The sequence below is a fragment of the Triplophysa dalaica genome, chromosome 24 (genome assembly GCF_015846415.1).
Source record: "Triplophysa dalaica isolate WHDGS20190420 chromosome 24, ASM1584641v1, whole genome shotgun sequence".
In the NCBI taxonomy this organism is placed as follows: domain Eukaryota; kingdom Metazoa; phylum Chordata; class Actinopteri; order Cypriniformes; family Nemacheilidae; genus Triplophysa; species Triplophysa dalaica.
In genome coordinates this window covers 7,030,194-7,048,975 of record NC_079565.1, presented here as the reverse complement: position 1 = coordinate 7,048,975, position 18,782 = coordinate 7,030,194, and the positions used below count along the sequence as shown (strand labels likewise).

The 18,782-nt window shown below is 37.0% G+C and overlaps 1 protein-coding gene across 1 annotated transcript in view; it reads right to left on the bottom strand.

Annotated features, from left to right (window-relative positions):
• The window catches only part of tmtc3 (transmembrane O-mannosyltransferase targeting cadherins 3), a 30,189-nt gene extending 11,437 nt beyond the window's left edge, over positions 1–18,752 (bottom strand). Inside the window, exons 1-7 of the mRNA XM_056740034.1 lie at positions 18,602–18,752; positions 17,138–17,351; positions 16,469–16,687; positions 13,754–13,853; positions 11,864–11,979; positions 7,959–8,131; positions 3,969–4,221 (exon numbers count right to left, since the gene is read on the bottom strand). Coding sequence (XP_056596012.1) covers positions 3,969–4,221; positions 7,959–8,131; positions 11,864–11,979; positions 13,754–13,853; positions 16,469–16,687; positions 17,138–17,326 — 1,050 coding nt within the window. The 5' untranslated portion in view covers positions 17,327–17,351; positions 18,602–18,752. The remainder of the gene's footprint in view (positions 1–3,968; positions 4,222–7,958; positions 8,132–11,863; positions 11,980–13,753; positions 13,854–16,468; positions 16,688–17,137; positions 17,352–18,601) is intronic.
• Between the last annotated feature and the right edge of the window lie 30 nt (positions 18,753–18,782).

The following is an 18,782-nucleotide window of genomic DNA, read 5'->3' as shown; positions in this document are numbered from 1 at the left end:
ATGCTATTCTCATTTATGAAAACTAAAGTTCATAGGAGCTTCGAAACAAAACTACTTTTTCAGTAAACATTAAATAACTAACATTTCCCCCCAAAAGAATGAACATTTTCTGCTGGTCAATAAATAAAAAACTATTTTACAAGGTGGCTAAATTTGTATTAATTTGTACAATGTGAAGGGTACAAAAACATATGATTATAAAAAAAATCAAAGCACCTCCCTTAAAGCTAAAGTTTGTAAAAAAAAAACACCGCTAGCGGCCGCACGATCAAAACAACAACAATGCCGTAGCTTGATGCCGCTGTGAAGGAGCGTGGAATAATGGGATCTGTTGTCTTCAACTCCACCGGTGATAGTCATCAACGGAAACGAGAAATCATGTTAGCAGATGAGGTAAAGAAATAAAGTGAAATAAATGTTGTGTATAATTGTGATCCATAAATAACGGACTGCTCGAAACAAGCTAGTGGCTTGCTAGACGCTTAATACTACTTCTGCATTTGTTCACGACTCTTGTCATGTGGTTTCTACGTCAGTAAAGGCGATAACATAAGGTAACGCGGATATGACGCCATTGACAGGTGACTGCACAGCCCGGTGTCACTGTTTGAATGATTTTCTCACGATTTACAAGTAGTTGGAAACATTTGAGGTATTGTAAGTACTCAGCTGAACAAATTATATAACACCTGGCCTAGTGGGTTTTGTCTAGTGAGAGGAAGTATAAACGCCAATCTCTCATGCACCTTGACAGAGACTTTTATTTTTGAATCAACGAAAACTCCATTAAAATAAGAAATTCAGTATCTAAAGGTTCTCATTGTTTGCTCCAGACAAGCATGTGCAAGTCCGAACACTAATCACTCTCATGTTTAGCTGTTTCATAAAGCTTTGTCTAAAACCCACACCATGAGTTTGATTAATCTCAAACTAAACCCAATTATACGCACATGACCTGTAAAACAAGTGCAGAAAGCTTGCCGAGCTCCCTGCTCCCAATAATCAGACATCATTTCTCCAAGTGGAGAAAACGTTCAATCATCAAATAAGGTTTATTTACTCCAAACATCAACATGTCATTGCAGTTCTCCTCAAACATGGATTTTCTAATTAACTATCCATCAAACACGCCTGTTTTGCACAATGCCCGTAAAATTGGGATTATAGGTTTTATTCACAAAAGCACCTTGTGACAAGGTGATGGATCAGGATTTTTTGAAACGCAGAACCACTCGTTGGGCACAGCCCTTGGACACCCTGTTTTGAAGAACAAACTCTTGTGTTTTGTCTAGATACAGCTAATCTCACCTTTTATCAGCGCGTTTTCAAAAAGCAAATTTATGAGTTTATAGTGAAGTAAACCGCAGGGTGCGCCATGGTGGAGGCGTTCCGAATTCCAAAACGGGCATGAGTCTCACTTCTTGAGGTCTCGAAAACATAATCGCAATATTTACTTTGGCGAGGCCTTCAAAATGCATAAAAAAGCAAAAGCGTCAGCCTTTGCTTACGCAGGGGCCGATTTAACGGAGCCGAAACAGCAGTATAGACGACATCATATTTATCCAATTTGCTGGATGCCTTAGCAGCCAAAATCAACCTGGATGAAAGAGATTGCTGCCCAAACAAAAGCTTTGTCTGCGGTTAATCGAAAGTGCTGCGCTGCATGCTGTTTGGTTGAAATGCAACATACAAGAAAAATGCTCGCTGTGAAATTAGACAAATCTTCACAACTGAAGTGTTTCCTGTTTGCACAGAATGAGTGTCGAGGGTCTGCGCACGGGGAATCATTTAAATAACAAACAGCGGCCAAATCAAACAGACACAGACTTATATCCTCATGCAACCTGTTCTCCGTCCCCCAACCGCACGGACCAGAGGCAAAATCACCCCCCATTCTTTAAGATTTGTGGTCCCCCGGTCACAAGGAAGTTCACCAAACTCTGTTGACAGCGCATGGAGACGCAGATGAAGAATTTGTTGTGCTGTTACACAACATGCGATCTGAACACACAAGCTGAGGGAATTTTAACTGTGACATTTTGAACTTTCGCAAGCGTGAAATCACCCAGTGGTCCAACATAAGAGCCGCAGGGCTGAGCTATAGGACGATAAGATCTTTTATGACGAGGAGTGGAAACGAAAAATTATGCCTATTTTGGCCCCAAAACTTAGTTGAGAAAATGAATGTTTTGTGAGACCAAACGATCAAAAGATCATGGTATCATGCTATGCCATGCATTCTGATTTTTTCTATTTACATGTGAAACGTTCTGGTTTCTCATGCTTAACATGGTCAACTTGTTAAAAAACGAGTTGGACGTATGACGTAGTATTTCTGTGCTTGATACACTCCCTCAGCGCTCCAACTTTTTAGCATTTACATATTTTCACTTGGATTGCTTTTAAAATCACTTGGGATTAATTATCACTTTTATGCAGACAATACACAGATTTATATTCACTCTAAACCTAGTTAAAATTGGGATGTTCCTCTTTTAACACATTGTATTTCTGAGATTAAGTCGTGGCTGTCCCAAACTTTTTGTGTCTTAATAGCGATATGACTGAGGTTTGGCTTATTGGCACCTCCCATCAGCTTCGTAAAGCTGGTTCACCGTTTCGGTGTGTCTGTTTGTTCACGGTATTTCAGTGATGGATGTTATATAAACGGTGGATATAACTCTGTATTTGTTTTAAACTGATAGATATCGCGGTCCCAGTGCTAAAAGATGCCGGACATGAACTGCGCGTGGTAAGTCAAACTAAGTCATACGTCTGTGTTTTGTTGGCAATCGTGGTGTACGTGCAAAATGTATAATAAACAGCTGTATCTCCCTTTTATAAATTTGATCAAACTAAATACTCTTCGAAGATACGACGTATGCAATTTTACTCAATAGGCTCTCAAGATTTATATGAGATTGGCAGAAACTTCCTGTGTTACTCGATCTTTAAAAAAAGGAAATGCGCATAGTTACAAATTCAGTGTTAGTCCAGCAGTTCGCAAGAGCTGATAAAAAAGCCCAGAATGCAATGCACTCCAGATCTAGGGGCACGAAGCGCTACAAACACAATGTTTTTAACTGCACGTTAGAAATAGCTTCATTGTTTACCTCACTGTGGATAAAAACGTCTGCTAAATTCCTAAATATAAATGTCAAGTAAAATAAAATTAAGACCTCAATATTGGAAAACGTTTTATCCGCAATCTTGACAAACAATTCTGTCCATTACAGCGTCTTGCTAAAGTAGCTGGAGCGGACGGGGGTTCTGTATGGGACATTCATAAAAGCCACAAGAAATATCAACATCTTGTCACTCAGTATGCGGTTTCAAGAAGATCCTCACTAAACAGAATAAAAGCCTAAACTTGCAGTCATTCCCATTTAAGTGGAAAGCAACCGAGGGGATTGTGTTGCCAGAATTGCCGCCAATTGCCAATAAAGGGTCTTTAAGGGACATTCTGAGAGTTTCCTGTAATTTATTAGACGCCGTCGTGACGTTTCGGCTTTAACTCGTCTTTAGCATCAGATCATTGAGGCGGAAACGTAAACCATATCCTTCAATTTATTACATTCATGTTAAGAACTCCGTATCCTAATGTTCGCCTTAACTCATGGATACGACGGCAATTACTTCATTTAGGACATTTACGTTTCTGGGAAAGTAGCTTATGTGCAGTAACTTATGAAACAGGACTCCCGGTATGGATAGAACGGTGCTAAATTATATCTGACAGACTGCGAGTAAGGCCCAGGGCACTACACAGATTTACATACTTTTTTTTGCGTTATTCCCTACTGAGAAACATACAAACATAATGCAAACCACAAGAAACATCAACATCTTGTTATTATTCAGTTTGTGGTTACAAAATACATCCTTACATATGTAACATGAACAAGCCATGTAGACGTCTTTACATGCAAACAGACTTCACAAACTGTAATCTCAGCCTACCTACTTACCATTATGACAATCTTAGCAGAACTATGGCCGTGCCAAAGGCTATGATAGGCCAGAAGGCTCAACGAGACGTAAAATACCAGCGTCGCCAGGTTTCGGGGGTCCAGCAGGGACTCGACCAGGGGAATAGTGCCCATTGTCCAATCACAACACAGTTCAGAGGGGTTAAGCAGCAACCAGGTGTTTACTGGTAGGAGGTAGTTAAAGGTCATCTGCCGGGTCGGGGTGGAGCTGACGGCGGCTGGATTATCAAACCTGATGATGGATGAGAAAGAATTTATGAGTTTTCCTTCCATTAAGACATTTCGTGAAAGGCACGCAAGACATAATTTTGCACAGATAAGAAAAGAGCTGATTTTATGTTTTTCCAAATCAATCAAATAAAAAAATGTAATTTTAGGCTTCAAAAACAATCTGTTCTGCTTCATTGAGGGGCAAAAGCAATGAGCAGAGCCACAATCTTAAGAATCTTTGTAAGACTTTCCAACTGTGTATATTGCGTGTCCTGTGCATACCCTGTCTAGTTTGTTTTTAATCAACATATATATTTTAGGCAATTTATGTATATTTTGCACATCTTTACATTGCTATGTTGTACAGCTCTACAATAAATCTGTAAATGTAATTGTCACTATATGCTCAATTACAATATATTTAGAATTAAGTGAGTTCAACAGACTAAATGTAGTTTACATAATTTTTAAACAGTTCACCCAAAAATACAATTCTGTGTTCATTTTCTCTCCCTCAAGTTGTTCCAAATCTATATAAATGTGTTTGTTATGATGAACACAGAGAAAGATATTTGGAAGAATGCTTTTAACCAAACAGTTCTCGGCCACCATTGACTACCATAGCAGGAGATGAAGATGGTAGTCAAAAGTGCCCCAGAACTGTTTGCTTTCCTATATTCCTCAAAATGTCTTCTTTTGTGTTCAATTTTATAAAGAAATTTTTCCTACTATGGAAACATAAACATAACTATTTTTAACAATATTATATTTTGTTTAAATGGACCAAATGTTTCATTTTTATGCATGTTACAGACACACACTTTCACTAAAAATGTCCACAACAGTTACCATAGCCAAGCAAACATCTTTCCATGTTTCCTCGCTAGTCAGTTCGCATAAAAATTTATATAAATTTTGTGTTGATTTAGCCTGTAACCATCATTCTGCTACGCATTATGTCCCATATGCAAGTAAAACCTCAAAGACCTGTCCAAGCCACACTGGGAAATAGCCAGACTTAATGCTAGGCATCAGGCGGATAGAAAAGTCACCAAAACAACGCCGCCGCCAACACTGATTTGTGGCAACAGGCCACTGACTCCAACTCGCTACTTCTTAAACAGTTCAAAATGTTGCGGTTTCTGGTGTCCATGCATTCTTTACTGTATTAAACAGAGATGGATTGGCACCTGGGTTTACTTTTGAACTCATCTTCGAACTGAAACACACGTCTGTCACGTCAGCCCACCGTAAGATCGTAAGATAGCCCATGACATTCTAACTTTTTATCAACGTCTTCAAGCTGTGGTCCATTGTAGGTTTCCCTATCTTGGAATCTGTAAATATTTTCATCAAACGAATCCGAAACCAGATTATTGTACCTCTAAATAAATAAATGGTCTCATTTGTGTAGGGTTGGAAATATGTAGGAATTTATTGTGGTACAACAACCCCCTTTTTTTCCAGAAAGACACCATTTGATCTTCTAAAGATCACAGGGGTCAACTCTCAGCATGGTGATCAACCACTTTGGTCCCAGATGTTTGTTTATTGTGGGTCAAGTACAGAGGGGTAAAAGGTGGCCCTGATTTGGATGTATCGTGTTAGTTTAGTCACCTACTCAAGGAAAGGATATAAAGGAAATTCAAGATAAGCTCTGGGCTCTTTCTCTCGTCTCCTCGCTGGAAGCTTCTCTCCAGGAGCTCTGGCTCTCCTTCTCTGACTCTAATTCTTCTTATATGCTTTCTCTCTTTTCTATCATCTCAGGTAATATCACATACATTTGGAAACTGTTAGTTGTATTATTTACAATTTTAAGCATTGACTTTGTAACCATATTACATGTAACATCGATTTAAGTCTGTTATTAATACTTTCAAATCTGCAGACTAGTGTTGGTTTAATGTTAATATTTAAACGCTCCGTATTGAAATGCAATATAGTCATGTTATAGCAAAGCTCTCCCACATATATAGCTATAATCACTGCGCTTATTTCCGTCGTTGAAATTGACAAGAAATAAACAGTTTTATACCATCTTGCTTTTAACGTTTCGGCGTTCCAGAACCACTGCAGCAGAACCACCCTTACATTTGTATTTCATTATTTTTTAAACAATTTAAAGTGAAACATCTAAGACTGAGATATTTTAAGAAATGTCTCCGTGGCTTTGTGTGTCCATATATGGAATTCAATGGGGGTCAATGTTGTTTGGTTACCAACAGTCTTCAAAATATCTTCTTTGGTGTTCTGCAGAGGAAAGAAAGTCATGTGGGTTTGGAATGGCCGTGTTGTTTCTTTATCGTAGCATGCAGCAATCTGTGCTATGTGCTGTACTTTGTATTTTAAAGTGCCTCATAAATAAATTTGACTTTGATGTCCATTAACAGGAAATGAAAACATCCTGATTCAGTTAAATCTGAGGAAAAACATTAACTGGTTACGTTTTCATTTTTTTAATTGGCAGACGCTATTATCCCAAGCATCTCTGAGTGTATTTAAGACACACATTTTATCAAAGCGTGTCTCTTGGGAACCCATGACCTCTGCCCTGCTAGTTCAAGATTTAAATGGTCATATATACCATGAATATGAATAATGAAATTCTTACTTCGTTTTTACCCCACAAGGACATGGTGGAAGGTCAATGAACGATAAACACCATTAAAATGTGAAATGAAAATTTAAAGCATCAATAGTGCACTGTTGTCCAGTTGATGTCCCCTCAAAACACTAAAATCTTACTTACAGCTTTCAGTCTTTACCACGAACACTCGCCACACAAACACTCACTCTTGTGTCGAGTTAAACGCTTATTTTCCAAAGGAAAAATATTTACGTAGTTTCAAATGTACACAAACTCAAGTTTATCGCTTGGCTTCCACCGAGGGGTGTGTTTTGGGACGTTTGAAGCATGAGGGAGCCAAACTCGAGAATTAAAAACCCAATAAAACGCGTTGCACATTGTCATAAATTTTATCTCTTTGATAAAGAATATTTTTGTTTTAGCTGGGACATTCCAACATTATCTCAAAATAAACAACAGACTATATATATTCAGAAAGTATGTTAATCCAGCATATTATGTCTCTAGAGAGCTCTGCGATGGCGCAGGCGGCTGGAGACAGTCATGGATTATGTCTGGGGGATTAGCGATCGCTTCCGTGACAAATCCAACAGGATTTTTTTCTGTGATCCAATCAACATCACAGGTGATGATCAGAGAACGGTAGGATGTCTTTTATGTACAAAGATTCAATGAGATTTTTCTGTGTAAGGGAGGATGGAGTTCATCCCGAAGAAATAAGCCCCTTGACAGTGCCTCTGATGAGGGTGGATCCAGAATCCAGATCAACTGATACTCACATTTATCAAGCGAACGGTTTGGATGTTTTTATAAGCAGACTGACAGTCAACATTTGTAAGATTAGAAACTATTTTCCCATAATACGACACTGCATTTTTGTGTGTGTTTGTCATAATGTCCCATTGGCATAGATGCTAGTTTGGCTCTTGCATCGAAACTATTTTCAATTTGAATCCAAGCTTGTACCAATAAATCAGTTTAAAGCAAGAATGCAACAAGCTGCTTATGTTAATATTTTGGTTTGTGTAAAATTGCTTTAAAACGTGCTCAGCTGAGGAGATGAGCTTTCCCTGATATATAACATCTGAAATATTAAATTACGCTATAATATAATATTTTATAGTATTGTAATAATATTTTATTCATGTATAGAGGTTTAAGAGTGATCTTACCTTGTAAACACTGGCAGCTGAGACTGAATGACTTGCACCCTGATGATGACCACCAGAAGTGTACTGATGATCAGGACAATGAGCTTCAGAAGAGTCTGGAGGACAGCGTAGGGGAAACCACCTTTTCCTCTTAACACCTGAAGTATGGTGTCTATTAGCATGGGAAGCGTGAACTAAATGAACAGAGAAGGGAATAAATATGAAAAGTAATCATTTTTAATTCTTTAAAAATGACTTTTTTGGTTGAAAAATTGAACAAATATGGTTGCATTTGTTACCATTACTAAATGGGCAACTCCGGCATTATCGACATTTTGCATTTGTTAGGTGACATACAAACGCTCAATGTTAACTAAACATTACATCAACTAAACATCAGAAAAATGTCAGTCTATGCAAGAATTTTCGATTTAAAAAAAAAAGTTTGCAAATGTGGGTTATGTATGTGACAGTTATTGCGTCCCAATTTGCATACTATCCGTTCTTAATAGTTTTCGATGTCCAAAATCATGGTATGTTGAAATGAGTTCTCTCGAAGTACCCGGATAGTCTACTGTTTCCGGTGAAAATTCGAAGTGTGAAGGACACTTAAAGGCTGATTTTACCCACAACTCACCACGAGAGGGCGTTAAGTGACGCTACACTGCCGTGATAAAATTTTATAAAAGATGCTTCATTAAATTAATAACTGTAAGTACACAGTATACATTACATACAAAATAATAAAAGAATAAATACTGAAATGCAAGGAATTGCGTATTTTAATGTCGTGACCGTTAAGGATCACAGTGTCGTCTAGGCCAGTGGTTCTCAAATGGGGGTACGCTTACCCCCAGGGGTACTGCAGGGGTCCTGCAGGGAGAGAAACTGACATTTAGAAATAAATTATGAAAATCAATAAATTATGATAATAGTTTTTTATATGAAATTAGGACTATACAAAGATGCATAAAAATAATTTAATAAATTTAGATATATATAAATAAATAAAAAGTTTGAGAACCACTGGTCTAGGCAACAAAGGACACTTCCCAACAATGGCACTTTCCTGACTAAATCATGCATTAAACATAAAGAAGGCTAGAAAACTTTAGGAGAAACATCACATGGGTATTTGAAGCACCAAATATTGTCATCATTACTATCACTATCGAAAAAGTCTTCTGATTTTGTAAAAACTAAATTGCATTAGCATTAGCTAATCTATGAACTAACAGTGAGCAAAATAGTTATTATTTATTAATCTTTGTTCATTTTAGTTAATACAAAAACAAATGGTCATAGTTCACCAATAGTAACATGTATTAGTAAATAAGTACGTTTATATAAGTTAATAAGTTCCTGTTAGCTTATGCATAAACTAATGTTAATAAAATACAAGCTTATGATGACTTGTTGTAATATACAGTATCTACTAAAATATTTAATACATTTTATTACTACACAACATACTATATCATAATTATACATAATAACATAACATTTAAAAAATTTAGACCAAGTTCCTAGACAACAGCAAATGATTGAGACAACTGGGACACGACAGTGAAGCTGGATTCTGAACCCTTGAGTACCGCAGGCCTACGAGTCTGGAGCACATGTGTTAAACACTAGGCCAGGAGATAAGAGCCTTCCTACAGATCGCTGCAACAAGATTTTCACACGCACATTACCTCCACAGCGTACACGTCCGATCATCATAACATAACAAATGACCAACTCTGCGCTCATGACAGCTTATGCTGATAAAAGTAATTAATTAAGCTATGCGTATAGAGGAACATTAATGTGCTATTCATGCATATGGCTTGAATTACAGGCATAGTTGAAGGGTGAACCGAGTGACGCTTTGTCCAAGGCAAAGAGCCACAGACCTCGAGTTCTTTTCGGAAACAACAGCTGCTTAAATTCATTTCCTTTCAGCAGCTCCCTTACATAAAAGGATTATGCCAGAGTCTATTATGTAAAATTTAATTGCATAATTCAAAGGGCAAGGTGGCTTGTCAAAAGAGCCTGTCGCCCACCTATACACATATCAACTAAACATGCTGGCTCTGTAGGGCAAGGGCAGGTCGTGGAGAGGATCAAATTTTATTCAAAATCAAATATAAACATAGATGCTAATACGATGCTTGTAAAGGATAATAACGTTATAAAGTGTGGCAGCCTTAAACAAAACCTTTCAAGGGATCAATGCCTTCCCACCGACTGTAACACGCAATGTGCACTGCACAACATCTAACTAATGTCAGCGCGTCAAAACATTTTAATTTTTGAATCCCTGCCGTTTTAAACGGTATAGTGTGTTTTCACATCTGGTAAGACTTGTGGTTTCGAAAACTAGGAGACTTAGCTGTTTTGTTTCACGTCGATGCTGTTAGAAATGAGAGATGTTGCCCTAAAGTTATTTACTTAACTGTCAATTACAAAACGGTTATGTCTTACTTTTGTTTTTTTTGCGTTCTCAGACACAATCCGCTGAATACACTATCAGATAAGAAACCTGTCGGTTCTCGCTTCGATGTTAATCCATCAGTGTTCATGTTCACACTTAAAGCAATAAAACACCAAAAATATGAAGGATAAAAGTTTCCATTGCATGTTCTATTGTGTCCGAGCATGTTGACACACATGGAGGAAGGGTTTCCAGTTCGTTTTTGGTCAAAAGGTAGGAAAAACATAGGTGAGAAGAATGTTGTAAAGAGATACATTTCTTGATTTGTTTTTATTATCAATTATAAATAATTGTTATTATTATAAAAATGGAAAATATGCCCATCCAACCTGCATGACCTTTAACACATGTTAGGAGATGTCTCGATTCGCTTTTATTGCGCCGCATCAGTATTCTCCTCAACATTTCTCCTTGTGTTTCACAGAAGAAAGTTACGGTTTTGGAACGACACGAGAAGATATAAATAATGACAGAACTTCCATTTTTGGATGAACTATGCTTTTAAAAACATAAAAGGTTAAGCAGCGTGTCTTTTAGTGTACTCTTGGCCTCTCTTTTTCCTAAACTGGCCCTTTCTCACAATCAGATAAAATTTAGGGCCTTATAAAAACAATATGTTTTTCAGCGGGTCAATAAGACATAGGAAATTGTTCCCACTGATGCCTTAAACTCAATTTATTTGCTCAATTCTTTCAACTGCTTCCCCGGTTAAGTATCTCCAGGTAGGGATGTTATTTGTTTTGGCTGATTTTCCTATCGACCTTAAATCATCAGGCCAGTGCCACCAACTGACAAAAGTGTACAAATATGTCTGGAGCGGTCTCACAAGGCTGTCCCATGAGGACGAGTTCAAACTTTCCATCTGGACAGCAGTTTCTTTTCTGCCAAGAAAAAAGCGCTTCCAATATCAAAAAGAGCGCCATGTTTTATGACTTCCCCTAAAGGCAATATTGTTGTCTTTTTGTACTTTGGTACAAATACGACTCTGATCCGAAGACCATCTTATTGAATTATTAAAAAGATCATTGATTCATGATAATACGCCCTTTTCACAATAACGTAACTTAACCTCCGCCTTTTAGCAAAGCAGTGTATCATAACATCCGTCTCGCAACATCCAAGAAGAAGAACTTACGTTTTGCCGTCGCGCTGGAATTTAACAACAGTGAAAAAAAACGACAGAACACGTATTCAAGTACTTATCCTAGAACCTTCGCTAACACAAAAAGAAAACAAAACCCTCCATAATCAAACAGGTAGTGTTCGACGAAGAATTTGTATCTTTTATCTAGCTTTGATCTTGTTGTAAGCGAAAATTTGACTGCGAGATGTTGTACATCATCTAGCCGTATCTGAGGCGCAAGCGGAAGTAACGCTACACTGCTTCGCGGCAGAACGGAAGATGAGTGACGTCATGTGAAAAGGGCCTGTAAACAAACGCGACTCTTACCCCTTGGGCGACGAACACTTCGTAAATACAGCATATCCCAATCACAGTAATGCCTTGCTCTTTGCATAGCGTGGCAACTGCAACCAGGAACACCGTTACGATGATGGGAGTCCACACTGAAAGCAAATGTTTATGTTAAATTAGTTTGAGACTATAGATACAGAGAAATCCACTACACTTTACACTGACAATACTTTTCTTAGACACAATAATCCCACAAAACATCAGTTACACATGAGATGTTTGAAAAAGGAGCAGAACTGGTTATGTAAACTCAATACGGAGCTAGTAAGCTACTATAACAGAAAATACCTTGACCACACTTTTTTTTACTTAAACGCATTATTAAAATATCTGTTAAAAAAACAGATTAGTAAAAGCATACATCATGATGTTAAATTGCTGACCCTTATGATCACCTTTACAGGGTGACTGGAATGCTGTCCCACAAGCCTTTGCATGATGGCAATAATCAACACAAAAGTGAGAGTGCATTTAAAGGAAATGACGCCCATGAGAGGCTGGAGAGATTGGTATATTAATGCCACCAGATATATTAATGATGCTTACAGCCCATAATACACAAGGAACAAAAAGCAGGTTCGAAGTGACCCCAAAATTGGCGCCCTTGGTGGGATCTGACATGATGCCTCTTAATAAGCTACGCCTAAAAATCCCTTTAAGGTATAGTTCACCTTCAAAATGGAAATTCTGTCATCATTTCCTCACAGTTTTGTCATTTAAAACCTGTTTGATTTCTTTCTTCTGCAAAACAAAAAATATCGGTGATTTCTATTCCCTATTGACTTCTATTGTATGGACACAAAACCAATCCAAGTCAATGAGGACCAACAGTTTTCTGTGACCAACATTTTTCAAAATATCTTGTTTTGTGTTCTGCCTAAGAAAAAGTCAAACAGGTTTGAAATGACAAGGCGGCGTAAATAATGACAGAATTTTCATTTTGAAGGTGAACTATTTCTCTTAACTTGATTTACAGTCTGCAGTTTTCTATTACTTCGTTACAGACAAATGGCAGATAATAAGACTTTGCAATGTCCTTCAAGCCCACATAAGATTAACAACCCTATCCAATTTACGAGCACATTTTCTTGAAAATTCTGCTGCACGCTGCCATTTTTTCAATGCTATGAAACAGTAAAGCTTGTCCTGGCAAGCAACAATCATATCTAGAGGAGCTTATACAGCATATGATGTAAAAATTACATTTATTCGTTATTTTCTTAACTATTACAAGTTAAAGAAAATTCAGACACCCCAGCGCCAATTTTTCCTCCCTTCGTACAAATAATGGACCAACACAATGCCATAGAAGAATATTATTTGTCATTATTGCTCGATAAAGAACCTTTCTGATCGTTTTCTGTAGTGGTAAAATAATCTAAAAACTATAAAAATGCAAGAAAGATTTGACTGAACAATTCTTAAAAAAATATTTTTATTTGGCATAACCTTTTGCAGCACTTTTATTTTTTTAGATTCACACTTTGTACTTTGATTCACACGTTGAAATGGAAGGGCTTATATATAAATTGTGAAAATAATCATTTGTCATCACGTCGGGGACAAAGCAAGAATAAAGATATTAGGAGGGGATTACGAATCTGTTAAAAAAAAATCACAGCGGGTGTTGACAGCCGCAATATAATATTTGTGGTAAGAATGTGTCAAGTCAGAATCAACAAACGCCAGTTTGATAGATCTGTGAAAGCAGAGCTGTGTACTCCAGATTTCTGGGTGGGGAGCCTTTGAATGGAAGGCAAGTCGCAGCTAGCACGCCGTGTCCCAGGGATGAACTGGTCGCGGTGTGAATATATACATGCATTGCATTACACGGCTGTTTTGAAAGGCGGAGGTGACAAATCTTACCGATGGAGTGGTCGGCGCCTTTTGATTTGGTGTATGCCAGGAAAGCTGCCAACAAGAAGATGGAGGACAGCAACTCGGCCCTGCCGACGACACCTGTCACCTTTCAGCAAAAGGCGTGAATAAACATTATTAAACACGTCACATCCACACAAACACATTTATAGACACTTTTATCCAAAATTGAGAACTATGACCCTATTCATCTTTTGTGACATGTGGTTTTTAAATAAACTTAATTTGCATGATCGTAAGTACTGTCAATAAATGTCAAACATCTTTGATTGATTTCTTCTTTTAAGCATGTTGCTACAGCAGTGCTTGAGATTATACCCTCACGGTTGGGATTGGAAAGTTTATACCATAATTTTAAGACTAGAGTCATGTGACAGACAGGTGCAGGAGGAACCAGTTTTAAGCAATCAATCACACCTGTAAAGAAGAAAGTATTTACCCACCTGTGAGAACTTTTGCTAGAGACTGTAAGCAGTTACGTATCGGGAATTACGTATTTTACATACAACTGTTATACGACATTATGCATTTCTCATGATGTTCAAAATGTTTGAGCTAAGGCTCATTCTACTGCTTAAAGGGACAATTCACCCAAAAATGAAGATTCATCATTTGCTCACAGTACTCAAGTTTTTCCAAATCTGTTTAAATATCATTGTTCTGTTGAACACAACAGATAGATTGAAGAAAGAAACCAAACAGTTCTGGGGCACTATTGACTACCATAGTAAGAAAATAAGCTACCGTGGTAGTCAATGGTGCCCCAGAACTGTTTGGTTTCTCACATTCTTCCAAATATCTTCTTTTGTGTTGAACAGAAAATCTTAATTTAAACAGGTTTCAAACAACTTGAAGTAGACGATGACAGAACGTTCATTTCTGGGTAACTATTCCTATAACCCTACAGTGAAAGAAAATCATCTAACAAACATCCTACTCATAATTTTAATTCATTATTATAAAAAAATAGAAAACATTAATGTTAAAGAATGAGCACGTATTTGCAAGCTAAAAATATTAGATTGTAGGAAACAAATTGCTATATGACTATTAGAAAAAAACGTTGCATCTAATGTGTATCTAATCCACGAAGATAGCAATAAAAACAGTCCATTGACAAGCCAAACCGTAAACATAGATGACAAACTACTAGAATGTTGTCCAAACAGATCGTGTAGCACTATACATGATCAACACAGTTAATCTTTTAACTTCATAAACTTTAAACAAGCAATATCTTGCCTAAAAGGATAGACAACATTACAAATACCAAACAAATATTTGCTGAAATGAAAGGGCTTGTTTCAAAGAGTGTTCCCATGGTAATGTTTTACTGTTTACATGTGGTGCACACTGGGACATGAAGCTCTATGCATTACTGCCACCATGAGGCGGCATTTGGAAATACTGTTTCCACTTCATTCCTGTTGCTCACACAGGTACATAGACTGTTTGTTCCTTGAGACTAGGAAACAGCTCGGGCAATAAAAGAAAAGAGACAAATTCTAACATGAGGAAGTTGTCGCAACTATATCTCAGAAAGTATGAGGTCTAGTAGTGATTTTGTAAAGTTTATTAGTTTCAAACACATTTTATAGGTTTAGCCTAGGGGTTAAAAATTTGGGCTGACAGTCAAATATTTGCTAGTTTGAAATTTGCAAGGGGCAATCCTTTAATGATCATAGATCAACCCTAAAGCAACGCAGGTTAATCCATGTCACTTATCAAGAATTTCACTGTTGTATTTAGTTACATTAAATAAATTCTTAAAGAAGTAATCTCTTGTAGTCGTGTGTTACTTTAGTCCTACTTAGTGATTCGCAACAGAGCACCACAAAACTATTTTGTCGTAAACAAAAAAGAAAAATAACTGCCTAAAGCTTAGGTTCATTTTCAAAACAAGAAGATAAAGTAAGACATGTCTTAATTGTGGGCAAAAAATAGACTCTTTTTATGCTTATTTTTTTAAAGAAAACTATATTTTTGTGATCGTGAGGTATAGTGTTAATAAACATAAATATCTTCCTGCGAGGTCATCATGTGCTAGCCTGTTGTTCACCATATTAGTAGAAATGGCTGAGTTTAGCATAAAAGCTCATCTCCTGTTATTGTCCAATCTGTAACATTGTTTCCAGCCTTTTGTCTCATTTGTCCACCCTGTTCAGTGTAGTTTTTCATATTAAGTAACATCAACATATATTATACATGTTTTTCTGGGTATCAAATTGAAGAGACTAGAAAATGGGACTAAAGTACATTAAAGTCCCTTTTTATACTAAATAAAATTTCATTAAAATTACAATGTAGCAAAAAACATAACATGGCCTTTTTTAGATAATCCTTGTTTAGTAATACTCTATTGATATACAGGTGCAAGGTAAAGTAAGGGACATTTTAGCCTTCATAAATGTAAACATTACATTAACTATTAATTCTAAACACTTAAAAAAAGAGATGAGAATGTCCTGTAACAGGGGTGACATTTGGCCTTGGTCACATATAAAAAAAAAACTCGAACCAAAATCGAGTACACCATAATATCCTGAGCTGTACCAGTATATTGTACTTGCATTTAAATAAGCCCTCCTTCAATTGAAACGATAAAATCATGGAAAGTTGACCATTTTATATGGAACGTTACTACTCTGAAAAGGCACCGAATAGTAGGAATGACCCATATATGAAAGCACGACTTTCACTTACAGCCTCTGTGTGGATGGGGTGAACGGCAAACAAAAGAGCTGCTATGAGGCTGGTGTTTCGGTCCAGGAGCAAGCGACAGAAGTGAAGGAAGAAGACACACACCACGACGTGAAGACCCACATTCAGAAGGTGGTAGGATGAGGAGCTTAGCTCACTGAACAGGTAATTGAGGCGGAAGGTGAGAACAGTAAGCGGTCGGTAGGACTTATGGCTCCTCTCCTGAAAAATAAGACAAGGGTATGTTAAATACAAGCATACACGTAAAGGACAAAGATGGGAGTATGCAAGACAACGTTTTACAATTCAAACACAATTACCAGAAGTCATACCTTCCTCTGCTCTCACATGTATATAACTTTCTTTTTTCAGCTGAACAAAAGGCTTTTTATATAAAAAATATGTTGTAGGTCTTAAAATGGAGTTCCAAAAACATACTAAAGATAGAAAATCATTTACATATTGGATGACATGAGGATGAGTAAATTATGCGAGGACATTCACTTTAGGATGGAACTGTTCCTGTAAGAAATTACTCATGCCAAAATGTAGAATGAATTGTCAAAATAACAATAAAAATTTCATAAAACAGCCGTTTAATACCCCTTTATGTTTTTTTACGGTCTGATGATGACACAGAACTGCATGAACAATAACTTTGAAAAACTTCACCTCTGACATGGGTGTGCCCCAGAAGTCATTGAGGAAGAGGTTCTTCAGAGGCGTTGTGGGACGAAGGTCTTTGTTGTCCAAGATGGCCGAGACATCATCGAACACGAAACCACAGAACAAGCTGTTCCAGTAGCATCCCACCACCAGTCCAGTGAGAAGAAAGATCTCCTTCCACGACACTACAGCCATCGCTGACGTGAGACCTCATTGAGCACTGCAAAGACAGAAGAGAGACAATTGTCAAATCAGCAATCTGACCTACTTCCCAATGTTCATAAATCTTGTAATTCTCTCAGTCTTACACATCGCTATTGGTTCAATTTATGTCACTCCTGAGGGTTGTTGGAATTCAACAGACACGGGATTGTAATGGCAACATAATTCCTTACTACGTAGTTGCACTGTGTGTTCCCATCCTGGAACAGGATCTATATTTTACTTGCATACTTTGCACACATACCGTATTTTGCTTGTAACCAAAAACTTCTTGGCCACCATTGACAACCATAGAAGCTGCTTTACGAATGTCTTTGTTAAACAAAAGAAGATATTTTGAAAAATGTATTAAAGCAAACGGTTCTGGGGCACTTTAGACTACCATCATTTTGCCTACTGTGGTAGCCAATGGCCCAAGAACTGTTTGTTTACAAGCATTCTTCCAAATATATTTCTGTGTTCATCAGAACAAAGAAATTCATAAGGATTTGAAAAACTGGAGGGTGATTAAATGATGACAGAATTTTTTCATTTTGAGTGAACTGTCCCTTTAAGGCAAATCTAATGGTCAAAAGATAGAAACAAAAATATAACAAATCATATTTGATAAATCTTAAAATTATATTAATCATTTACATTACATTATATTACATTGTTATTTAATACTAAATTATTGTTTAAATAAGCCATTTTCTGTTTTTTAAGTAGTGTGGATGTGGGCCACAATAATAAACAATAATATTTATATATAAAGACATTTGAAAAGTAGTAACAAAAAAGCATTGTTATTGCAAAATGATTCTTTCCAAACAGTGTAAGAAAGCTTAAACTTTAACCACTTTTTGGACTGCAGAGGTGGACCACATGACGTTGTCGTATTTTTACTTTAGTATTATCTTCAGTCTAAAGATAAATAATACAAAAACGCACAATCCATGTGCACTGAGCACAGACGCCACAGCCCAATAAATCAAGAGCAGCCCATCATATTTAAAAACACTCACCATTTGCTTTCCATTTAGATGAATGGAATAACGCAAGCATGACAGTTATGAACGGCCGCCTATGCAACATCTATCCCTAATACGAAAAGTGATGATAGAGAGTCTCTGGGTTAAATAAGTATAAATACTGATCTGATTAAACATCAAGAGCAAGCTGTTCTAATGGCCTGCACTTGTTTAAACGATCAAACTTGATCCGTCACTGGTGATCAAGAAGATACAATAAAATAAATCATCAACTTACCTTGTCATATTCGATAAAAGCTAAATAAAAAGAGAATCGTGATTTTGTATGAATTAGCAAGTTCGCTTTGTACCAGCGTTGAATTAACGGAGAACCAAACTGCTTCCGGTTCACGTTACATGTCAGAATAAAGGTAATCAAGAATAGTAACATAGATAAAATGTTTATTTTATGTTTATGT